The sequence below is a fragment of the Clytia hemisphaerica genome, unplaced genomic scaffold (assembly GCF_902728285.1).
Source record: "Clytia hemisphaerica strain Z4C2 unplaced genomic scaffold, Clytia hemisphaerica genome assembly, whole genome shotgun sequence".
In the NCBI taxonomy this organism is placed as follows: Eukaryota; Metazoa; Cnidaria; class Hydrozoa; order Leptothecata; family Clytiidae; genus Clytia; species Clytia hemisphaerica.
Window position 1 is genome coordinate 291,594 of NW_027104207.1, and position 25,440 is coordinate 317,033.

Consider the following 25,440-nt stretch of genomic DNA (forward strand, 5'->3'; position numbering starts at 1 on the left):
TGCTTTTTTCTTCTTTTTCATTGGTTGAGCTTGATAATTTAAGCTAAGTTTACGTCATAATTTAATTTCGTTGGCCAACTTTGGAGAGTAAAATAGTCACCCATTTATTCATAAAAATCTTCTCATCATAGCTGCGTTTAACATCTTTTTCCACTGTTTAACATCTTTTAAAAGGGGTATGTAGATCATCTCGAAAGATTTGTATCTTTTGCTCAAAGTCGAATGTTCACTAACGAGGGTCGTTCGAAGATCGACTTGAGTTTTAACCCAACAATATAAGGGTTGTATATACGAACCGAATTCGCCATTTGGGTACGGGAAAAAGTTGTCATATATTGATTAAATTTTGTCCTTTTTTCGTTTATAGATTTAAAAATAAAAAGGTAATGATAATAATAAAAAGGAGACTGAACAAAATATAATATGAAGTAATCGATAAAAACAAAAGTCAAAGTGATGTTTTGAAGTGCTACCATCTTGGAATGTCGAAAAGATGCCACGATTTTGTTGAAAAAAGGTAATTATTTTATCCATACCCCTCTGCAGTTATATTATGTTGTTGTTCGCTCTCATTCAAAAGTTATGGGATGAGTAATTGATATTTAGAATATTAACATTATAATATCATCGACTAATATTTCCTGGACCATTTGATTGACTAGATCCCCCCGGGGGGGAGGGTACTAGGGCAAGATGGGTTACAGGGATGCTCCGCTGGTCAGGGTACCCTTTTTTAACCTCCACGAGTCCCAGGTAGGGTCGCAAAAACACCAAAATAGAAAAATCAGTCCCTCGTAGGGTGCCTATTTTTGGAAAATTTGGGGAAAAAGTAGAAAATTTGAGAAAATTTTGGAATTTCAGTCCCATTCAGGGTCACTTTTTTCGCAAATTTCGAGTCCCACGTAGGGTCCATTTTTCGAACCTCAGCGGAGCCCCCCCGTTGGTCGACAAGGGTAGTACCCCCCCCCCCCCGGGACTAGATCTTTCCCTTTTTCAGCAGGGAAATCAAATTTCTTTCAGATTCTTTGAATTCCGAGAATGCCATATTTTTCTTGCTGAGCCCTTTCAAGTAATTGCTTTTCTTTTAACGAGGAAAATAATGTCTTTCTTACAAGAACGTGCTTGCTAACATAAAACCTTTAGATAAACGCTTTATTGAAGAGATCTTTGACGAATGTTTTGATTTCTTTGTGATAACAATTCTAGGAAACCAGAGAATAAACATTCACAGAATGGTTTGAACTCTTTCACAAACAACGAGCCAGAAACCGAAATCACACTGTTAGTTTTGTCAGAAATTACTTTAAATGAAAATTGTTGCTTATAAGTAATCAAATGTTCCATTACGTATTACGATGAGGTCGCCTTTAATTAATTAATTCATCTTAAGATGTAGGAGTAATCACTTTTGATGATGATATACAAAACATAACATTTGTGTTCAATCTGATTCACATGTGACTCTTATGAAGCTTTGATGAGATTGAGGTTTTTCAGTTTGCCAATATGGATGTGGATGATTGGAAGACTGGGTTTCGGTGCCTTTACTTAACTTGACTGATTGATTCTAGTATTAAAACACTTATTTCCTTTTGAATGTTTTCTTTGACTTTTGAATGCCTTTCTATCTGTTTTCATAGGTTTACCAGGAAATCCTAGAGAGAATAAAAGGTGGTATAATTAGTTGAAATACCTGAATTTCTTATTGGATTCAAATCTTTGATATGTCTCTACTCGTCCTCCTCTTATAAAGACTTCTGTTAACTTCAAAAGAGACTCTCTCCATTCAAAATGCTTACAAACGTCAATTCTCAGTATGTTTTTCATTGCGCTATTATCAATCAAGCTTGAATATTTCTCCTTTCTTTGACTTTAACTGTGTCTTAAATTTCTTGATTTTAAAGTAAATCAACACTGTTAAAGTGCTTGTCTAAGATGTATTGTCAGCAAAGTGGGGTGGTAAAAGGATCTAACCACACTCACTCATTCCTGACTTTAAACGGCCATAACTTCGATACTGAAATCTACATGCATGAAATTCTGCGTCCATTGCTGTAGGCACTGTAAATCAAATTCAAGCAGCAAAAGTTTCTGAAAGTCAATATCAAATTTTTGAATTCTAAAGGGGTCTGTTTTTGGGGTGGCCACATAAGGAGAAGAAGTCCTCGTAGGGAAGCCAAGGGTCTAGAACTATGTACACCGTGAAGATGAATTTTATTTTATTTCATGACCTGTGTATTTTTCTACTTCTCTTCTCAACCATCTCTCAGCAAAACTTCCGTTAGAGATCACTGCGTTATTCTATTGCGCAATTATCCGAACCTTCTCTTTCTCTCCTTTACATTTTTTAACAAAATCTCATCTCATATTTCTAGTTACAGATTTGCTTTTAACGATGTGTGTACTTTGTACTATATAACAGCACTGTCAGTGTTTATTTTTGTGGATGAAGTTTTTTCTTGAGTTTGGTTTGAGGCTGAGACATATTTTTTCTATTTTGAACATGTTATTCCCTCCCGCTGTCAACTTTCCCAACTGGCACACAATACTGCTTCAACGTCTATCTAACGTTATAACACGCCCAGGGAACAAAAAGTTTGTTCGAGTTAAAGAAATGTCACGATGTGGAGTAAGTTTTACATAATGCATAGTTAACTAAACGGAAATAGAAAACTTGTTCGAGTTAGGGAGGCATTTGGGCCATTAGAGGGTCGACTGTCATATCGGACGTTCAAGGCGAACGTTGTTATGTTATGCGGCAATAAATAATAATTTTGTTACATGTGATTTGTATGCTGATTTTTTTTCTGGCATCTAAAGTCAAAATGGGTTTCAAATGTTTTATACGTTTTTGGTAGACTTGGTTTGTTGTAGAACTTTTTACACTTAATTTATTGTCAAACAGATTTGAAAGATTTCTCCTTGACCAGTTACAAGTACTGTGACCTTTACATCTTAAGAAGAAATTCTGCGGGGAAGAGTGGCGAACTCCCCTTTATTCGGGTAGATACTTAAAGAAAAGGTAGTCTTTAGGTCGCCTTAGACTACGGTCGCACTTAAATTAAATTATATAGTTTTGAAGACAAGGTTATTAGTTTTGAAGACAAGGCTCAGTAGTCAGAGTATCTCCCTAATCCCTAATCTCCCTAAGATATTAACATTATACAAAAAATTGCCATTTGATCAAACATGATCAAACATGGATTTTCTGCCCCCCCCCCCTTTAAATAAGGGGGGGGGGTCAAAAAAATTGCCTTTTAAAAAAGGGGGGATTTTTGTATTTTTTTTTAAATAAGGGGGGATTCTTTATCAAGGGCTGCAAGAATCTATCAAAATAAGAAAAAAGGGGGGACTAAAATATTTGGTTTTATTGATAATAATTTTCATTGTCTAATAATATCTTCTTTCCCGTTTTTGTGCTCACAATCTCATGGCCACTATTTTGCAGACCATGCTATATTGAAAGTTATGTACATTAGAATGACCTTTAACAGACCAAATCAAACCATAAAAACTATAATTCTCCCCAATTAGATAACGTTTTAAGCTGTTTTGAGGGTGTAAAAAGTGAAAAATTTTCTTCGTCGCCCAACCATGGTGGGCGACATTTTTTTCCTAAATCTTGCCCCCCCCCCACTCAAATGGCTCGCCGGGGCCCATGAATCTGCATACTCTCTTCTCTCTCTCTCTATTGTAAAAATTGTTTGCTGAAGGGTACAAAGATTTTCTTGAAATAGTTGGTCGACATCAATGATCTTTGACATTAATGATCTTTGACATTTTCAGCTCTGTCACATCCAAAATCAATGTCATAAGCATGAAATCTTACTTGTGTTTTACTGCCTAAATTCTCTACTTGGGAAGACCACTTACTCGACCTAACTTAAACTAGGACTACAATCAGAAAACATTCCCAGTTCAAATCTAATGGTAAAAATAATTTCCAAGGCCTAAGATATGAACAAAACACAACTGTTGTACCAGGTACTGCATCTTTTGTTTGGTTTTATTCATAAAAAGTTTTATTTGTATCATTTGATTATAGGATCCAGTTTATTTTCAATGATTTCTTTTTATTGAATTTTATTTAGTTGGATATCATTATGTACCTAATATAATACGTTGTACTTTGTTATTGTCAAAGTCTAAAAATAAAGGTCTGGGGCGGGATTCCTCTTTTTTTTTCATTTTAAGGGGGGACATTCTAACAAGGGGTACCGGTAATTTTTGTTCGATTTAAGGGGGGAGTTTTCTTTAAGGGCAAAATTGCATTTTAAGGGGGGACTGAAAAAGTAGGCAGAAACCATGTCAAATGCTTAGAATCTCTTTCTTGGAACGATATCAGTATGCACTCTTTTTAACGTGATAATATCAGCTTGTTGAGCTTTCCATAATCGCTTGTGACGAACAGATTAACATGAGCTAAGAGGATAAAAATATATAGGTTAAAAACATTTGAATGCTTGTTACATTTTAGTTGTTCTAATAAAAAAGAATATTACCATATGTAGAAGTTTCACTGTTTGGTCTTTAGAATTAATAGTGTACTAAAGCTTTAACAGATAAAAAAATTCACTCCATTAAGAATTAGTGAATAAGTTGTTCTTATAGATCAAAAAACAACAAAAGGGTGTGGTGGTGGAAAGAAAATCCTCCTCAACTAAATGGGGGTGAGCCACCACACCTACACACGCAACAACGAATGAAGTGAAGACAATCGACATTCAAGCTGAGTGGTCAATCCAAGAGGCTGTACTCCTCGCGAATCCAATTGGATTACCGGATACGGTGGGATTTGGCAATCAACACTCGTAGCACCCCATAGCCTCACAAGCATGGTTGCTAAAAAGCTTATGAAGAACATTTGCTTCATTTCGCAGAATGTACGTGGAATCAAATCTGCCTCGAGACTCGAAGAGTTGTTCAACTCGCTATCATTACGTAGAAATGTTTGGGGTATGTGTCTTCAGGAAACATGGAGATTCGGACATGAGACTCTTGACTGTGACAAGTTCAAACTAATAACAAACGGACTTGAAAAAACAAACGATGCGTGTAATCGTGGCTCGCAAGGAGTCGGCATTGTATTAAACCACGAAGGAATATCCGCATGGAAAGCAGCAGGATACGAAAAGCATATCGATTATGGTGCTCGAATTATTGCTATAAGACTTTGTGTTAAAGACAAACACAAAAGAGACGTTTGTTTATTTCTTGTATCAGCGTACGCTCCTGTCGGTAATGCACCAGACCAAGAGTGGGATGACTATCTTGAAAAATTCTCAAATTGTATCAATAAGAGACGCAACGGCGATATTCTGATCATTGGTTCGGACTGCAATGCAAGCGTCGGTTGTGCTTCAGATAATGATAATGGCCCACTCGGAAAGTACGGCTTGAGTCACAGAAACAATGCTGGTTTACGTTTTCTCACTCATCTTGCCATACACGAACTTAAAGTGAGTACAACATGTTTTACAAAGAGACTCTATGCTACCTGGACACACCCAAGGAGTAAAAACAAACACCAAATTGATCATTTCCTAGTAAACGCTGAAATGTTTCATCGTATTGTTGACGCAGGTACGTGTAAACAAGTCATTGACAGTGATCATGGTGCAATCATGATCAGACTTCGTATTATGAAACGTTTGAAAAAGAAAACTACCCCTCGAAATCGCTTAATAAATCTTGATTACACTGTTTTAAATGACAGAACTGTATGTTACAACTTTTGCGAACATGTGAAGGTGAACACTCCAAATACAGTAACCCATACAGAGATTATCAAATCTGTATCCTCGGCTTGTCATTCGATTTTACCAACCAAACCCAGAGCACAACCAGGCTGGTTTGAAGCAAATAAAGAAACTTTGATCCCGTTGATAAACAATCGTAATGAAGCAATGCAAAGAGTGCTACGAAGGAGGACGAGAAATAGCAGTGAGAAATTGAAACATGCACGAAAGAAGCTGAAACGTGAAGTCAAAATTGCTAAAAACAAGTGGATAGAGTTCCATTGCAATAACATTAATGACTTTGGTACCAAGAAAGCTTGGGAATCTATTAAAATACTTAGAGGTTCTCTAGCAAGCAAAAATTCGTCCATCTGTACAAAAACAAATGAAAAAGCCAGATGGCTCTACATGTCAAACACCCGAGGAAAACGACACCGTTTTCTATAACCACTTTCAAGAATCTTTTTGATCAAGAAGGCACGTACGATCCCACAGTGCTGGACGAAATTTCCCAACACCCTGTCCACAAAGAATATGACCACCCTCCGACAGATGAAGAAATCCAAAAAGCTACGCTCAAGCTCAAAAATAATGCACCAGGTGAAACAGGAATCATGTCCCAACCCCTAAAAGCGTTGTTAAATCATCCGGATACTCGTATCATCTTACGACAGATCATTATAAATTTTTGGAATACAGAAATTGTTCCTGATGAATGGAACATCGGTCGACTGATTGTACTCCCAAAGAAAGGTGACTTATCACTACCCAAAAACTATCGTGGGATAATGTTGTTAGAAATTACATACAAAATCATTGCTAACATTTTACACGCCCGATTGCTTCCGATAGAAGAGCAGCTAGATCATGAGCAACAATGCGGCTTCCGACCAAAACGTGGCTGCATTGACGCTGTCTTCACAATCAAATCCGCAATTAAGAAAAGGAGTGAGCATGGACTGGAGTCGTGGGTGTTATTTCTTGACTTAGTCAAAGCGTTTGACAGAGTGCCCAGAAAATTGTTATGGGGCATTTTACTGAAGTACGGTGTGCCACCTAAACTTGTGAACCTCCTAACTGCTTTACACAAGACATTTGCTGTTAAAATCGACAACAACTTCATCACTGATCCCATCAACAATAGTATCGGTGTTAAACAAGGGGATGTCCTAGGCCCCATGCTCTTCACGTTTCATCACATCACAGCAACCATCAGTAGTTGGAGAATAAAATGTTCTGCCACTCCTTGTGTATTCATGACCAAAAATGATGCTCAAATGACAGGTAGATCGTTCAAAGCACGTGGAGAACCAATTTCGTTGCTTGATTCAGAATATGCAGATGATACTGCAGTCGTATTCGATAATCGTCATGATGCTGTTGTTGAGACGCAATCACTAGTTCACCACTTTTCTCGCTTTGGTACAGAAATCCACACCGGAGTAACAGAGCCTCGTCAAAGCTCAAAAACGGAATTGCTCTTCTGTGCCAAGGCACCTTCTCTTTACGAATCGCGAGAAGATTACGATAAAGCTGATTTCTCTGACATCATTTTAACCAATAACCGATACATCCCAATCGTTAGCCAGTTCGCATATTTAGGAAGTATCATTACAACAAATGGTACGGATGAGACCTCGAGATTGAAACACGTATTCGTTAAAGCGGGGAAATGCGTTGGCGCACTGAGAACTGAGAAAATCGATTTTCTCAGCTCCTGTAGTGTCGATTATGTCACAAAGGGAAAAGTTTATTCTTCTTTTGTTTTACCCATACTCTTGTATGGTGCTGAATGTTGGTGTGTTACAGAAAAGTTATTTAAGTTATTATCGAGATTTCATCATCAATGTGTTCGTGTTATGTGCCACACCAATCGCTTTCGGGCTTGGCCAGGAAAGGCTTACGTTGTTATCTATGTTCGAAAAGTTATCTTTAAAATCGATTGATTTGTATGTTGTAAAAAAGCAATTACAATGGGCTGGTCATGTAATGCGTATGTCGTGGGAAAGGTTACCGAGAAAAATGATATCTTGTTGGGTTCGATCTAAAAGGCCCAGAGGTTGTCCAAAGTTTACATATGGTAGATCTATTTCTAAATGTTTGAAAAAAGCTGGTATTGATAAATGTAATTGGTATGTGATTGCCTCTGATAGACTGAGATGGTGGAAGTTGATTAACAATATTTCGTAGATTTTTATTTTAATAGCAGTCATTTATTCTTTAGTTATTTATTTTCATTATTTATTTTTATAGTTTATGTAGTATATTGTGCAGTGATCTCTGACTTAGGTTAGGGCCTATTCCCATTTTTGGGAAGGTGTATGTCTTGTCTTGTCTTGTCTAAAGCTTTAACATTTTCACAAAGGCGTTTCTCAGAATTACCGTCGCTGTTTGTTTTTGTAGCTTAATGAATTTCTTAATAAATTTGTTTTGACACAAATTTGATGAGTTTTTTTTTTCAGTAATCTTTTATGAGTATGTGGTAGAAAGTTATGATGTGCCGTTTAGAGAAAGTATAACGTGAGTTAATTTTAGTTGAAAAGTTTATTTAATGTTCTATTGTTTTGTACCAGAAGAAGAGTCAGAAGAGTGTAGGGTTTGAATAAAGGTTACATGGATACATGGAATGGCGATGGCGATTCCCGTTGGTATATACATGAAACTTATTTTATCTTTTTTGTTTTCTCAGAATCCAATGAATTAAATCACTGATCAAAACAAAAAAATCTACCGCCACCATTTTGTAAAAATGCCGAGATTAAGGAACACCTTAGTTGACGCTTGCGTCGTTATTGGCGTTGACCACAACACGGACCTAACTCGAACATCCCCCGGAAGTGGCACGGAAAACTCGATCTCAGATAAGATCAAGTACGGACCTTTCAAGCAACACGTGCTCGCAGTATTTACAGAATCGCTGGCTTATTTCCCGGAAACAGTCACCCGAGTTGAAGGTAGTAATTATTCTTGTATGCTTTGTTTTATTCAGCTTGATTTACATATTTACTACATTCAATTACAAACTTCTCAATTCTTTTTTGAACTAAAAATCTCTCAGTTCTCACCACACTGTATTGAACGTTTTTATTAAGATTGATAACTGAGAGCAATGCAGTGGAGTCTCCATAACTGGAACCTCTACAACTCGAATATCGCCTTAACTTGAACGAGTTCCCTTGTACTTTTTACCTTTACTCCGTAACACGAAATTTACTAAACTCAAAAAAACTAGACTTCCCCGTGCGTGTTTGAGTTATGGGCACTCCACTGTATATTCGATTTCAAACTTCTCAAATCGTTTTAGGTTTAAAAATCTTTCACTCCTCACAATTGCATCAAGAAATCAAGAACCTGTTATACTACAGAATTAAAACTGGGGCAACTATTTTACCCAAAAGTATTTTTATCAATCTACATTTCAGAGCAATATATTTTGTTTTGTAGGAGAACCATTTTTCGAAGAAAATCAAGTGATTTGTCCAAATGCCACAGCACCCATAGAAGCATCTCCGTCAAGCGGTGTCCGCCGGTCTATCTCTCACAAACCTGGTACCAAACGGATCTTACCCTTCTCTCCTGAGGTGACATCGTCCCTACCTACTTTCTGTTACCCAGATGGAGGCTTCATCTACAGGCAGCCTAGGGATCCAGACATCAATTACCTAGTATTGACCAATATGGAGGGTCAAAGGACGTATGCTGTTTCAATGACTTTTTATTGTCCTTTTTCCATGATAGAGAGTACCGTTGAGAAAGGACAGTTCTTGCTACTTGCTGAAACAGGACCGGAAGACAGCTTTGAGGCTCTGGTGAGTGACAAATGAAGTATCTTTTAAGCAAGTCAAATTTGACATAATTTCATACGCCTCAGTTTCTCAGGAGTTATTTCTAAACTCTCGACCTGTGTAGTTTTTTACAAGGGCCTGGACTGGAAGCTATATTTACCGCCAGAATTTTGAAGAATTACATGGTTTAAAAAAAGAAGTCATCTAACATGGCTTCTTCAGGTGGTAAAATAAAAAGAATACTTGGTACTTAAACTCTGCTCTGAATGCTCTGATATCTGCTTAATTCAAAAAGGTTCTGAATTTTCATTTCTAAACCATCGTATTTGAAAAATCACTTTCTTGTTTTCTCTTTTCTCGTTTAGGTATCGACTGTTTACGTACCTATATGTGTTTGTTTGGTCTCCTTGTTCCCTTTCATGGATACACTCAAAGGTTGCCTCTCAGCTCTAATTCCTCAACTCAAAAATCAAAACATCAATGAAATATGGCGTCCTATCATGAAACTTGCCACTGTAGTTACCACTATCCCAGTACCTCCTCCTGGTCCCCTTGCTATCAGCTTCACATTGTTTGGCAGCTTACATGTCATCCACCCACCGCCAGAAGCAGGGCGTAGAGTGGTGGACATTGACCTACAGCTACCCATCTTGATCTTCAAACCAGATGTTATGATCCAGATCATTACATGTTTCCTAACCCAGCAGCGTATGGTTTTCGTCTCGTCCACTTACTCTCTCCTAACTCTAATCATCGAAGCCATATTCACATACCTGGACCCTATCAATTGGCGCCTAACTTACGTCCCTGTTTTACCAAACTCCCTTGGTGACCTCGTTGAAGCACCAGGTCCCTTTATCATGGGAGTACACAGCAAATTGAGAAGTAAGGTCAAGCAGATCCGGGCACAACCTGAAACACCCAGTATAGTAATGGTGGACATCGATAAAGGTACCATAGATATAGACGAGAACAATAACGTTCCAAGTATGCCTGACTCTGTTGCTCAATCACTTTTAGTTCGCCTACGAAAAGCTTCTGTCGCTCATCAAATCATGTTGGCTTCCTTACCAACAAAATTCACATTTGAGGCGGTAGTCCAACAAAGAAAGGACTTAGCACAGAAAACAAACACTGAACTTCAAGAGACTTTCCTAGATATGTTAGTAATGCTTTTCGGTGATGTTTATTCGTACATGAGTTTTGGGAATCGCTATTTTGACAAGCCAACGTATCTTCAAACCATCGATGATGATGACCGGCCGTTTTATTTTGAAGTTCTATCATCTGATGCGTTTGAGCGTTTCATAGATGAACGAATGGAAAATCACGAGCGGAGAGATGCGTTAGCTGTGCTTGGAGAGAAAATGGCTACTCAACGGAATCTGCAATCAACACGGAGCCGGACCTACACGGGCCGTAATGGTGGCACCCAACAGCACCAAGCGTCGGTTTTTAAGCCAGTGACCGAGTTCTTTAACATACCAATGTTTATCGAAGAATCGTTATCAAGTGGGAATTTCTATCGCGTCTATTGCAACAGTTTAACCAAGCGCTTAGAGAAAATCGACAGCAAGGATATCAAGCTTAAAGCAGCTCTTCTTTATTTACGAGGATTCGCGCATATAGCGTGCGATTACCCTATCGAAGGATTACGAGATTTTCATGCGCTTTACGCCTCGTCACCGGATTTGTTCCCGCGCGACTTTACAGCGGAAGTTATCAACTCGCTCGATCCCAATATCCGTGACGTGTTACAGAAAGAAGCATTCTACAAACAAACGGCTATGTTCCGTACCTTCACAACCAAAGATTTAGATCGGAAACGAAATCCATCCCGAAAAATCCCGAATGATCCGATGAGTAAAACCGATTTTGAGCAACGTGTTAAAACATTACATAAAGTGATTCTAACACCGGAGCAAATTGATTGGCTCTTTAACGTCCTAATTGATGACAACCAACTCGTGTCACCTGAGTCGTTCCGGAATTTATACAAAGTGTTAGCAGAGCTTGATAAAGAATCGGAAAATCGAGATATTTCCGGTGTTCATCTTGACACTAAACATCCGATATTGAAAGTGTCACAAAATATCAGCACCATGAAGGGTATGGGTCGGTTGGTATTGACGACTGAGCTGTTGTATTTCATTCAAAATGGTGCAAGAGATGCGACAAAAATAACGCAAGTCATTGATATCAAGGAGATCATCAAATATAACCAGCAATCATTGTTTGCACCCGGAGTTCAAGCTGTTCGCATTATCAATAGCGGTAAGAGCTTTATTTCGACTTCTGGTAGTGTGGATAAACTCGATACGCTTGATAAAGAGAGGGAGAGATAAGTTTTCCTCCATTACCTGATCACATTTAGATAGACATGGTTTGTCTAAAAGCAATCATTAGAATGATGTGATAATATGTGATAATATGTGAAAATATTCCACGAGTAGATTTTTATTAAACGAGGCCTCTGAAAGGCTAATACAGTCGACACTCTCTAATTTGATTTTTAAGAAGAACTGGATTTCTATCAATAAGCATATCAAATAGTAGAACGACGTTTGTGGAAGTTTCTATGCCGGTTGCTTTCAATATTATCGAATCATGAAGCGTCTCGAACAATAGAATGTCGAATTAGAGAGGTGTCAACTGTAACTTTTTTCTCTTCTGTGAGTTCCTTTTCATAATACCTTTCATCATATCTATAACCTTCTTAGATCGAAACATTCCACCTTTCCAAGCTGCTTTGAAAGAGGAACGTGACATTTGGTTGTGTTTTATGAAAGAAATTTCTGCAGCTCAAAAGAGTGCAATTGCATTACGTGATAACAAATTGATCGAGCAAGGAAGAAGTAATATACTCTTGGCACAAGCTTTATTGGAATTACAATTTCCACTCAAAACTGCTGAAGGTAAGAAATATGTTCATCAAATATTCCTAATTCAAAGTTCTAAGTTCGCATTGGAGAGAAATTCACTTGCAATAACCTAAAATCTGGGGTGAGAGTTTTTGACTTTTTTTGTGTATAAAGTGTCTGTAAAATTTTTGTCACTCCCGTAAAAGTTAAAGGCTGGTGGGTACTTGGATTGGCAGATGGAGGCGAAGTGGACTAGACCTCCCAAAACCGACCTTTAGAGGGACCACATTTAAGTGAAAAAGTGCCCTTATGGACTTTTTTGAAAAGTTTTGTCGACTTTCGAAAAGTTTCCCACCCTTTAAGAGAATTTTTCGCAATATTTTCTCTCGAAATCAAATTATTTTCTAAAAATCGCGAGATTTTCAACACTATTCTGCTTCTTGTTACTTGGTGTATCTTGAGACTTTTGATAATGTCGTGGAAGTTAAATTCAAAATTCCTGCTCTTGTAAGACCCACTTCTGTTTTTCTATTTTCAAGGGGCGTGCTTTTTCAGTCGTCGCGCCGTAGACGCTGAAGGACTTTCGGACGATACAAAAGATTGCTTGGAAATGAGGCTAGACCCTTGTGTTCGCGAGTCTAAACGTTACACGGTGATGTGTATAGCCTATGTACCAGGAAACCCAGGCATTAACGATACAGCGTCTATTTGGTGTGGTCTGGGATCAGGAACTATCATGGTTTATGAGACGGATGCATGGAATTGTGTTTCTGAGCTGAGGTGTGATTTTATGTTAACTGCAGTAAGCTGGTCTAATGTTCGTCATCACTTCTTTGAGGTAGAAAAGATAGGAAAGCGAAATACTGTAATGTCAGAATTTCGTAAGTCAGGAAATTTATTTTTAAAATGTTAACTAGTTTTTCTCATAAAGTGAAGGGTGAAAGTATTTCTTCTTTGATCGTTTTGAAGCACTTTTGATTCTTTTTTGATCGTTTTGAAGTACTTTTGATTCTTTTTTGATCGTTTTGAAGCACTTTTGATTCTTTTTTGATCGTTTTGAAGCACTTTTGATTCTTTTTTGATCGTTTTGAAGCACTTTTGATTCTTTTTTGATCGTTTTGAAGTACTTTTGATTCTTTTTGATCGTTTTGAAGCACTTTTGATTCTTTTTTGATCGTTTTGAAGTTACTTTTGATCTTTTTTGATCGTTTTGAGACTTTTCTTTTTTTGATCGTTTTGAAGCACTTTTGATTCTTTTTGATCGTTTTGAAGCACTTTTGATTTTCTTTTTTTGATTCGTTTTGAAGCACTTTTGATTCTTTTTTGATCGTTTTGAAGCACTTTTGATTCTTTTTTGATCGTTTTGAAGTACTTTTGATTCTTTTTTGGGGAGATTTAATTTCGAACATTGTAAAAATTTCTGACATTAACTGACAAGTAACTGGACTTAATAAACGGACCGTGGATAAAAGGTGAATTTTCAGTCAGCGATTCCTTTCTCTTCACCTTGAAAATGGACCTGTATTGTGTAAATTAAGTTTTAAAGCTCATATTTTTCTAAATAATGTATATATGAGAACTTTTGAAAAAGATTCTTAAAACGTTTTCGGCAGGGTAATAAAAATCGACGGTTGTCCAAAAGGCGCGGGAATTCAGCAGAGAAAACCTTTAACCATCATCTCAGAAATTAGACACTTATCTCTCAATTCGTTACCATTTTCTTCTTTTCACTTCAGATATGCGAAGAGTCGATTGAGTTGTCTTTCACTGATCGATAACAATCGTTTATGGGCGGGCTCGTTCGATTCCGTAATCTATGTCATCAATACGGACACTCGAAAGTCGGAACAACAACTTCAAAACCATACGGACTTTGTATCCGATGTTGTCAAGCAAGAAAAATCATGTAAGTGGCACACAACAGTTTTTCAGCGTCCCCTTAGCGCCGTCAGCGGGATATAACAGGGACCCGACCCCCTTGTGCTCATCGGGAAATTTCATGAAATTCATTCCATGTGTTATTTTCAAATTGACTCGAAATGGAGTTAAAATACCCCTTTCATTCCCTCGAATTTCAAGAAAATTTGCTTTTGTCTATTTTATATAAATTACGTCACAAACATCACTTGCCTCGTATTCAAACAATTACGATGGTGATTATGTCCCTTGAGACATTAAATGATTTTTTTATAAATAGAAAGTAGGTTTAATAAAATCCACTGGGAGTTAATCACCAATGCAATTATTTCAAAATCGAGGTAAGTGATGTTCATGACGTAAGTTATGAAATGGTCTATTAGTAATAAAATTTTAAAGGGACCCCTCGCTTAAAAAAGATAACAAGACACTCACTTCATAATCATATGAAAAGCAACTTCCCAAAGTATTAGCATGCAAAACTCTTTCTTCACTCCATAATTACAAATCATAAATTTTGATGTTCACTCAAACGTTCAGAAATTTCAACTTGCTTTTGAAGGCCTTCGAATTTTCTCGCGCTCTTGTCGCACCAAGTTGTCGACACAAATGCGCTGCAAAATTACAGTATCAGTGTAGAGGCCAGCTCCGGTTCGAACAGGTTCGAGAAAAAACCCTTTGCTTGGAGTCGAGTTGCGGGTTTATGGAGAATCGGTATCGGCTTCAGAACTCCCAATGAGCCCCGGTTGTGTTGGTTTCAGTCAGACGGAGACGCCATACTGTTTTAAGAGGAATTTTTCGATAACTCTACAGGAACTAGCAGTAAGTTTTATGTTCTTTGGGTTTTTGGACCAATATAGTTTGATTTCCTAAAGATCACAAACAAACAAGGGGTCCCTTTAAAGATTATTACATGTGGCCATTTTAATCATTACTTTGATTATCTATTCATTTAGCTGGTAAACACGTTGTATGGAGTTCAAGTTTCAACGGTCAAATAATGTGTTGGGACGCTGAGACACGTGAAAATATCCATTCCTTCACGCTCAAGAAAATCAAACCTCTCTCACAAATCATTCCAGTAAACGAGACCACGTTATGGTGTGTGACTGCGGACAAAATTCTGATAGTGGATGTATCTGCGGAAGGGTTTCCTGTTTTACAGAAATTGAATTTCTATGACCAATACGAAAAGCCGTCTTTGTTAGAATACGCGCTTATGGTTAATGATGAAGAGATTTGGGTCGGGCTTAAGACGCAACGTGGGGTCGTTTCTTGGAATACAAAAACTTATAAAGCAGAGAAAATTGAGTTGACTTCAGATGATGAGGTTCATCTATGTTGTATGATTCGTATGTTAGGCAGTGTATGGGTTGGAAATCGTGATGGTAAAGTATTTGTTGTAAATCCTGATACACGGAAAATCGAACTGAAATTACACGCTCATACTGATTTCGTGAAAAGCATGTGCGTAACGCGTGAAGGTCACGTGGTCACTGGTTCCTCATCGAAAGAAGGAAAAGTATGTGTATGGAACGCCATGTTTGATATTGATATCATTGACGGAACAAAACGTAAAAAGAAATTACCGGAATATGAATTTGTTGAAAAAGGGAATATTCCTGAAGGTATTTAATGTAGAATTTTACCTTAAACCCGGGGGGGGGGGGGTTGTTAATTTTTTGAACTTTCTCAATTTTTTTTTAGAAATCCACCGCACAGGAAAGAATGAAAGCTCTTTTTATTTTGCTCGACTTAGCCATGATTTAGTTTATGTTTACTTTATTTAGTGTCAAAAGAAATCCAAATATGAACCTTATGATAATTATTAAGTATTTCTAAGAAAATTAACAATGCATCAGGAAAATCATTTCACAATAAAACGCTCATCTTCCCATACGGGCCTGGTCTGCATTAAGTCTAACTAAATTGTTGGATTTATAAGTTCTTTAGGAATTTTTGTAATTTTCGATTTATATTTGATCGTTTAGTACTATTTTTCGAAATACTTCATGAATGAGGTAAAGTAATTTTATTTTTGAAAACATTTGTGATTAATTTGAGAAAAGAAAATAATTTTTTATCATATACTCTTTGATGTTGACTACGGATGTTTTTGAAGTAGTTTTTTACTGATCATTTTTGAAATTACGTCCCATTTTACAACTTTTTTGCATAAAAATCGCTTTGAAATTTGATGATGGTGTTTATATGATGAGATAAGTTTTATGGATAACTGAAATGTTAAAGCCAATGCCCTTTTCTTCCACGGGGCAACACAAAGGATCAAAAACAAAACCCACCCACCGGTCACACAACGGGTTAAGCGTAGTAAATAACAAAAGCGTGTGGACAACTGCTTTAACAATTTCTCATCATGCATTTATGCTATATCTATTAAATAAAAGCAGTACACCGTATAGCACCGTAGGAAAGATATTTCCAAGACGAATAAGCTAAAAGATTAGAAGAGTAGTTGAACCCATAACTTGGAGGATAAAGCACATGGAATTCAAAGGCCGACTATCATTCCTCTCCGATTGGAAATTGGCCCGAGATTGGGCCTTATTCTCTTTTATACAGTTATTTGGACATGTTAACTAACAAAAATTGTCAATTCCTGTCGAAATGTCCGGTCCGATCGGCTAATTTGAACATATCCCTGACTGTTTAGAGCTTTATGGTGGGTGGCCTCCGACTTAGCCTATACTAAACGTCATCCGCGTTTTTTCTATGCAATTACGTCTATTCCACGTTGCAACTTTTGCGAATATTTCATATTTGGAGCCCGGTCACCAAGAAACGAGATGGTTTTGAATAAATATCCCGTTTATGGTGAGGTGCTCGCTACCTCTCCGACCCCTATCGGATTAGTGAATCGCAGGCCTCTACAAAAGCCCAGGTAGTATATAAGGAGCACTAATCCGTCAGTGGATGCCAGCAGCCCTTACTTTATTATTGGCCTTAAGGGTATTAATTTTCGCGGGGATTATATTTCGCGAATTTCGCGAGTTTTTCCGAAATTCGCGAAATATAATCCCCGCGAAAATTTTAAAAACCTGTGGATTCGCGAAATTCGCAAAATATAATCCTCGCGAAAAATTTAAAATCATGATTTTTGCCTGAACCCCTAGGAAAATGAAAGAAATTCGGTTAAAAAGGGGCTGATTCGCGAAATTTTATCCTCGCGAAAATTTAGAATTCCCGTCTTCGCGAAAATAATTTTCGCGAGGATTAATTTTCGCGAATTTTCGGGAAAACTCGCGAATATTAATTCCCTTAAGGCATATGAACGAGGAGTGTTCACTTCGCGTTTAGTGAAGTAGTTCGCGAGCGCAATGTCTCTCAAGAAAACATCGAACAGTGGCGTCTTTAAGAAGCGATCGGGAATCAACCAGTTTTTGAGTGAAAAATCTCTATTTCAAAGCCTTCAAACAAACGAGACCAAGTCTTTCAGCGACGAATTGAAAAAAGAGAATAAAAGGAAATGCAGATACAAACAGCTGGAGTTTTCTCAAACTGGCTCTTCAAAGGGATCAAAGTTGTATCAAGATCGAAAGCAGAAATCCAGTAACAAAGAGAACGTTATAACTATCATACCAGAAACAGATACAGAGGGTGAAGCAGAGGGGAGCAAAATGACTTTGATGGCTGAACGTTTTCAACCAAAAGTGGTATTGAAAGACATTATCAACATATGCAGTGATTCTGATAGTAATACTTGACCTTGTAAATTGTATGGGATGGGACTTTTTAGCTACCTTCTGTTTCGCCCTCTTTGTGCTATCAAATGCTTCTTGAAAATTCTAAAATGCTCTTTTTCTCTTTATACCTATGGTCAATCAGTTTGTTATGATTTTCTGACATAGGAGAATAATATTAAGACTTACTAGGTATGAAATGATTTTAACCCTTATTCCTTTGAAAATCAATTAGAAGAAAGGTATTAGGATTATGTTAAACTTAATGTTTATAGTTATACAGAAGATACGATTTGTATTTAATTGATATCGTATAATTTATTATGATTTCCTACAAATGATCATAATATATTAAATAATATTAGGTTATAAAGGTGGATAAAACTTGCCTAAGTTTCAACATTTGACATTATATCCTTACTTATATTTGTTACTCAGTGTTACTCCCCTTTCGAAATTATGACTAATTATTTCCATTTCTACCAAAGAAAGCTAAAACAAGAAATAAAACCAGAAAATGAATTACATTTAGAACGTTATCATTCGAGCCTAAAAATTCCAGTACCGAATTCTTGTTACTCGTTGTTACCCGTTGTTACTCGTTATTACCTGTTGTTACACTTTTTCTCAAACTAACTCAAATTTGCCGAAAAAGTTTAAGTCCAGAATCGAAAGTGCCTCTTGTTACTCGTTGTTACCCGTTGTTACTCGTTATTACCTGTTGTTACACTTTTTCTCAAACTAACTCAAATTTGCCGAAAAAGTTTAAGTCCAGAATCGAAAGTGCCTCTTGTTACTCGTTGTTACCCGTTGTTACTTGTTATTACCTGTTGTTACACTTTTTCTCAAACTAAGTCAAATTTGCCGAAAAGTTTAAGTCCAGAATCGAAAGTGCCTCTTGTTACTCGTTGTTACCCGTTGTTACTCGTTATTACCTGTTGTTACACTTTTTCTCAAACTAACTCAAATTTGCCGAAAAAGTTTAAGTCCAGAATCGAAAGTGCCTCTTGTTACTCGTTGTTACCCGTTGTTACTTGTTATTACCTGTTGTTACACTTTTTCTCAAACTAAGTCAAATTTGCCGAAAAAGTTTAAGTCCAGAATCGAAAGTGCCTCTTGTTACTCGTTGTTACCCGTTGTTACTCGTTATTACCTGTTGTTACACTTTTTCTCAAACTAACTCAAATTTGCCGAAAAAGTTTAAGTCCAGAATCGAAAGTGCCTCTTGTTACTCGTTGTTACCCGTTGTTACTTGTTATTACCTGTTGTTACACTTTTTCTCAAACTAAGTCAAATTTGCCGAAAAGTTTAAGTCCAGAATCGAAAGTGCCTCTTGTTACTCGTTGTTACCCGTTGTTACTCGTTATTACCTGTTGTTACACTTTTTCTCAAACTAACTCAAATTTGCCGAAAAAGTTTAAGTCCAGAATCGAAAGTGCCTCTTGTTACTCGTTGTTACCCGTTGTTACTTGTTATTACCTGTTGTTACACTTTTTCTCAAACTAAGTCAAATTTGCCGAAAAAGTTTAAGTCCAGAATCGAAAGTGCCTCTTGTTACTCGTTGTTACCCGTTGTTACTCGTTATTACCTGTTGTTACACTTTTTCTCAAACTAACTCAAATTTGCCGAAAAAGTTTAAGTCCAGAATCGAAAGTGCCTCTTGTTACTCGTTGTTACCCGTTGTTACTCGTTATTACCTGTTGTTACACTTTTTCTCAAACTAACTCAAATTTGCCGAAAAAGTTTAAGTCCAGAATCGAAAGTGCCTCTTGTTACTCGTTGTTACCCGTTGTTACTTGTTATTACCTGTTGTTACACTTTTTCTCAAACTAAGTCAAATTTGCCGAAAAAGTTTAAGTCCAGAATCGAAAGTGCCTCTTGTTACTCGTTGTTACCCGTTGTTACTCGTTATTACCTGTTGTTACACTTTTTCTCAAACTAACTCAAATTTGCCGAAAAAGTTTAAGTCCAGAATCGAAAGTGCCTCTTGTTACTCGTTGTTACCCGTTGTTACTTGTTATTACCTGTTGTTACACTTTTTCTCAAACTAAGTCAAATTTGCCGAAAAAGTTTAAGTCCAGAATCGAAAGTGCCTCTTGTTACTCGTTGTTACCCGTTGTTACTCGTTATTACCTGTTGTTACACTTTTTCTCAAACTAACTCAAATTTGCCGAAAAAGTTTAAGTCCAGAATCGAAAGTGCCTCTTGTTACTCGTTGTTACCCGTTGTTACTCGTTATTACCTGTTGTTACACTTTTTCTCGAACTAAGTCAAATTGGCCGAAAAAGTTTAAGTCCAGAATCGAAAGTGCCTCTTGTTACTCGTTGTTACCCGTTGTTACTCGTTATTACCTGTTGTTACACTTTTTCTCAAACTAAGTCAAATTGGCCTCTTGTTACTCGTTGTTACCCGTTGTTACTTGTTATTACCTGTTGTTACACTTTTTCTCAAACTAAGTCAAATTTGCCGAAAAAGTTTAAGTCCAGAATCGAAAGTGCCTCTTGTTACTCGTTGTTACCCGTTGTTACTCGTTATTACCACGTTTATGCCAATTTGACTTAGTTTGAGAAAAAGTGTAACAACAGGTAATAACGAGTAACAACGGGTAACAACGAGTAACAAGAGGCACTTTCGATTCTGGACTTAAACTTTTTCGGCCAATTTGACTTAGTTCGAGAAAAAGTGTAACAACAGGTAATAACGAGTAACAACGGGTAACAACGAGTAACAAGAGGCACTTTCGATTCTGGACTTAAACTTTTTCGGCCAATTTGACTTAGTTTGAGAAAAAGTGTAACAACAGGTAATAACGAGTAACAACGGGTAACAACGAGTAACAAGAGGCACTTTCGATTCTGGACTTAAACTTTTTCGGCCAATTTGACTTAGTTCGAGAAAAAGTGTAACAACAGGTAATAACGAGTAACAACGGGTAACAACGAGTAACAAGAGGCACTTTCGATTCTGGACTTAAACTTTTTCGGCCAATTTGACTTAGTTTGAGAAAAAGTGTAACAACAGGTAATAACGAGTAACAACGGGTAACAACGAGTAACAAGAGGCACTTTCGATTCTGGACTTAAACTTTTTCGGCCAATTTGACTTAGTTCGAGAAAAAGTGTAACAACAGGTAATAACGAGTAACAACGGGTAACAACGAGTAACAAGAGGCACTTTCGATTCTGGACTTAAACTTTTTCGGCCAATTTGACTTAGTTCGAGAAAAAGTGTAACAACAGGTAATAACGAGTAACAACGGGTAACAACGAGTAACAAGAGGCACTTTCGATTCTTGACTTAAACTTTTTCGGCCAATTTGACTTAGTTTGAGGAAAAGTGTAACAACAGGTAATAACGAGTAACAACGGGTAACAACGAGTAACAAGAGGCACTTTCGATTCTGGACTTAAACTTTTTCGGCCAATTTGACTTAGTTCGAGAAAAAGTGTAACAACAGGTAATAACGAGTAACAACGGGTAACAACGAGTAACAAGAGGCACTTTCGATTCTTGACTTAAACTTTTTCGGCCAATTTGACTTAGTTTGAGGAAAAGTGTAACAACAGGTAATAACGAGTAACAACGGGTAACAACGAGTAACAAGAGGCACTTTCGATTCTGGACTTAAACTTTTTCGGCCACTTTGACTTAGTTCGAGAAAAAGTGTAACAACAGGTAATAACGAGTAACAACGGGTAACAACGAGTAACAAGAGGCACTTTCGATTCTGGACTTAAACTTTTTCGGCCACTTTGACTTAGTTCGAGAAAAAGTGTAACAACAGGTAATAACGAGTAACAACGGGTAACAACGGGTAACAAGAAAGACATTTTTAAGATTTAATTTCAAACTTTTCATTTTCATTATTCCGTTCTGAACCAAAATATATGAGATTTTAAGTAAGTTTCATTAGAAGCTATAACGACAAGTAATCATTAAAGGGTGACAGTTAATTTATTGCATTATAGGAACAGATAGTTAATAATGTAAAACAAAAGAAAGAAGTAAGAGACATAATATATTTTGATGTGTGCTATTAGAATTGCATTTAAATTTTTAAATAAACAAATTACATTTTAAAATTTAGTTATTAATAAAAACCCTTTTTTGATTACAATTAAATTCAATTTTTTATAAGTTTCTTAAATGCTGCGGAATCTGCTCGTACTCTTAAAGAATCACGAGTTCTCGATGGATGAAAGTCAAAAGTTTCATCTTTTATGATAGCTGCCCAGTTCTTCTCTCCATGCTTTTGTAATCCCTTTAAAAGTTCTTCATCTTCCTTTTGCGAAAATTTTACATTTCTGGAAGATCTTCTTGCTGTTTCCCTTATAGCAATCTCCTTTTTTACTTCAACACTTTGACTTATCTTTCGTGTATTGTAGGCTTTCTCTTTCCCAGATCTGATTGGTGTAGATGATTCTGTCGAGCTGATGATTTCCATTTCTATGTCTGCCGAATTGTTTAGATTTTGACTTGCAATAGCTTTGGATGAACACATTGATTGAACGCGTTGCATAATGCTGTTCACTTCTGTGCATTGAGATTCGATACTACTGGGCTCAAATGCTTCATCATCTGACTCAATTGGGATAGCCATATTGTTGCTTGTTGATTTCGAACAACATTGTCCACCGTCGACATTTAGACTAGCTTGTTTTGTAACAAATGGACTTTTTGATAATGCAGCTAAATCTCTAAATACCCCTGAAATCGCCAATTGGTGATCCTGGCGAGCCGTGCCTAGCATTTTCTCCATGCATTTCTGTCCCTGTGTAGCGACTATTCTCGATTGTTTCTTTTTGTAGTGTACCTTTGCAACATCAGAGCTATGCTTTTGGTCTTCTGATATTATTTCCTGTTCTGAACGAGATAATCTATCAGCACTTGTTGTTTCGACTATTTGTCTGTATCTTGTTGGATGGATATACTTTCCTATGGCTTGATGAACAAGTATTGTCATTGCTGTTGTTAGAGATTGATACTGATTGCCTGTCGTTGATACTAATAAGTAATCACAAGTCGGTTTCACAAGTGGTCGAATAAAGTCTATGTATGTATCTAATATAGTAAATACTTCTTCAGTTAAAATTAGTGTATCAAAGAGATATTTACCTGTCGTTTTGAATTCTCTTTGGTCAATAAAACCATCAGTCTGTTTAGCTTTTTCGATCATTTGTAGAGTCAAGTATTGAAATGTCATTGGTCTACTACATTTCACACGAAGAAATAAAAAGGTTGTAATAAAACGAGTGCAGAATGTAAGTTCTATCTTGTTTGGCAGAGGCTTTTGTACTTTGCATTTGTTGACAATCTCTTTAAAATTGAAGATATGATAAGGTATTACTGCTTCCATTTCCTCTAAGCTGGCCCAGCTATCACGACCGATAAGTGTCTCTAAGTTAAAGTTTCTTGTACCGTCAAGACGTTTCTTCTTTCTCAAATTTTCTTTTGCTCTCCTCAAATAAACTTCTGTTATTGTAAAACACCTCAATTTGTTATCATTGACTCCAAATGATTTTCTATAATCCATTAAATCTGATATAGCTTTTACATAATTCAATGCTCCTGAAGAAGATAATTTCCATTCTTCCTCTAAAACAGTTAAAAATTTCAGTATAATTGTTGTTGACCCTAAACAGCAGTCAATCAGTTCATAAGATAAAGGTGTTTGGGATTCGTTATCCCCAGTGCTATTCATCAAAAATTTCAAAGCACGTTTGGCCACTTGTTTGGCTTCTCTGTCGTTTTTACCTCCTCCACAAGTAGTAGTTAGCCATTTATAAAACGATTTACCGATCCCTTCATCGATTGAGTAGTAAGGTTTAGAACTTGTAGAAGCTTTCTTTTGGATATTTGGCTGGTTAAGTTCTATTTCTTCCCTTTTAACTTCTGGCTGGTCATCAAAATAGTAATACCAAGGATGCTTGTTATCTATGTGTTTTCTCAAACCTCTCTTGCTTTCAAAGTCTGAATGTAAACACAATTTAGCTGGGCAGGTAAATTTACCTTTATCATTCTCCTTGAATGACAGTCTTCTTTTTCCATTGGCTGATCCATTGACCGAGTGCCAGTCTACGAAGAGCACCCTCCGGCGGGCCATTATGGCCCACCTTATAATATTCAATGTTCATAGTTTCTCTTTTATACCTTTCTAAAATAATATATATATTCTTTACGGGGGTCCTTTTGTTATTTTTGTTATTTTTTTGAATGCATTCTTTAAGAAACTTGATGTTTGATTGGTTATATTCTTACGAGGGGGTATTTGTATTTTGCCCGCCAAAATGCACACATAAGTGCTGTTAATTGTCCATTTCATTTTTTGAATACGTTTATCTTTTGTTCTCTTTAAATATACAAATCATTCAGATTTAAAATAGAACATTATATTTTTATAATGTTGTCTATTTTGTTCATTTTTCATGAACAATCCATTTGAATCATTTTGTAACAAATTGATCATTAACTTATACTGTTTAAATAAGAACAAAATATAGCTAACAACAAAGATAAAATGTTCCTATAAAAAACTACATAAAATGTTCTCACTAATGAAACAACAGTTCATTCCTTCTATTTTCAAATGAACATATGAACTTTATTGTTCCCCTTCTCTCAAGGGATAATATGTTCCTTCCATACAAAGGACAAACAGTTCTCCGCGGTAAAGTGAAACTGTTCTTTTACGTATAAGAACACTTTTGATCCCGCAAAAAAAGAATAAAAAGGATCATTGTTGAAACTAGATCTGTTCAATTCAAATTAAACAATTCATTCTCTGCAACAAGAACAAGAAGGAATTAAATGGAATTCTCCAGGGCATGATTTCTCAAACTGTTCAATAAGGAACATAAAAGAGACTCAATTGGTGTTCCTTCATTGTACATCGCAATGCGATATTAACGAAATAAAAGTAAGAATCGTCCTGCATAGAAAATTCCCTAGGCACCAAGAAATGAATACAGATTCCCTAGATAACGACTTTATATATGATAGAAATCCTTTGTTGTAAACATTGTTACTTGTTGTGTAATATAGAATTCTATGATATGGAAGAGTATAAAAACATCTACATTAAGGTACTCAGGCACGCGCTCATGGGGATATTAAGTTGATGAAAAATTCTATACACTCTTGATGAGTGCGTTGAAAGATAACACCGTTTTTAATAAAAACGAGATCTCCACATTGCAAAAATAAGCACAAAATCCCTTATTTCTTAGCGTCACTTCTCGTGGAATCCTCCATAAATTTTAGATATTTTTAGATATTAATGAATGGTATCCTCTTACCTATTGTCTGTCCAAATTTTAAAACGGCCGCTGCTTTAGACATAAAAACTTTTGTGAGTTTCAACTCGCAAAACACATCACACTTTAGTTCTTATATTAAATTTTTGACTGATTTTGCTATCACGGATTTGATTTCAAAGAAT

The 25,440-nt window shown here is 36.6% G+C and overlaps 3 protein-coding genes across 3 annotated transcripts in view; all 3 read left to right on the forward strand.

The window, feature by feature from the left end:
- The first annotated feature begins 371 nt into the window (after positions 1-371).
- LOC136815440 (DENN domain-containing protein 3-like) lies at positions 372-16,389 on the forward strand. Its single transcript, XM_067071892.1, has 8 exons — positions 372-517; positions 8,428-8,692; positions 9,183-9,547; positions 9,889-11,797; positions 12,244-12,438; positions 12,924-13,164; positions 14,121-14,290; positions 15,258-16,389. Exons 2-8 carry the CDS (start codon positions 8,488-8,490, stop codon positions 15,935-15,937), a joined length of 3,765 nt encoding a protein of 1,254 aa, XP_066927993.1. The 5' UTR covers positions 372-517; positions 8,428-8,487; the 3' UTR covers positions 15,938-16,389.
- Positions 4,574-25,440, forward strand: part of LOC136815453 (N-alpha-acetyltransferase 50-like) — a 431,221-nt gene continuing 410,354 nt past the window's right edge. The window contains exon 1 of the mRNA XM_067071909.1: positions 4,574-4,597. The gene's annotated coding sequence lies outside the window, so the exon portion shown is untranslated. The remainder of the gene's footprint in view (positions 4,598-25,440) is intronic.
- On the forward strand, positions 4,836-8,442 carry LOC136815387 (uncharacterized). The gene is made up of 3 exons (XM_067071824.1): positions 4,836-6,042; positions 6,216-7,390; positions 8,428-8,442. Exons 1-3 carry the CDS (start codon positions 4,836-4,838, stop codon positions 8,440-8,442), a joined length of 2,397 nt encoding a protein of 798 aa, XP_066927925.1.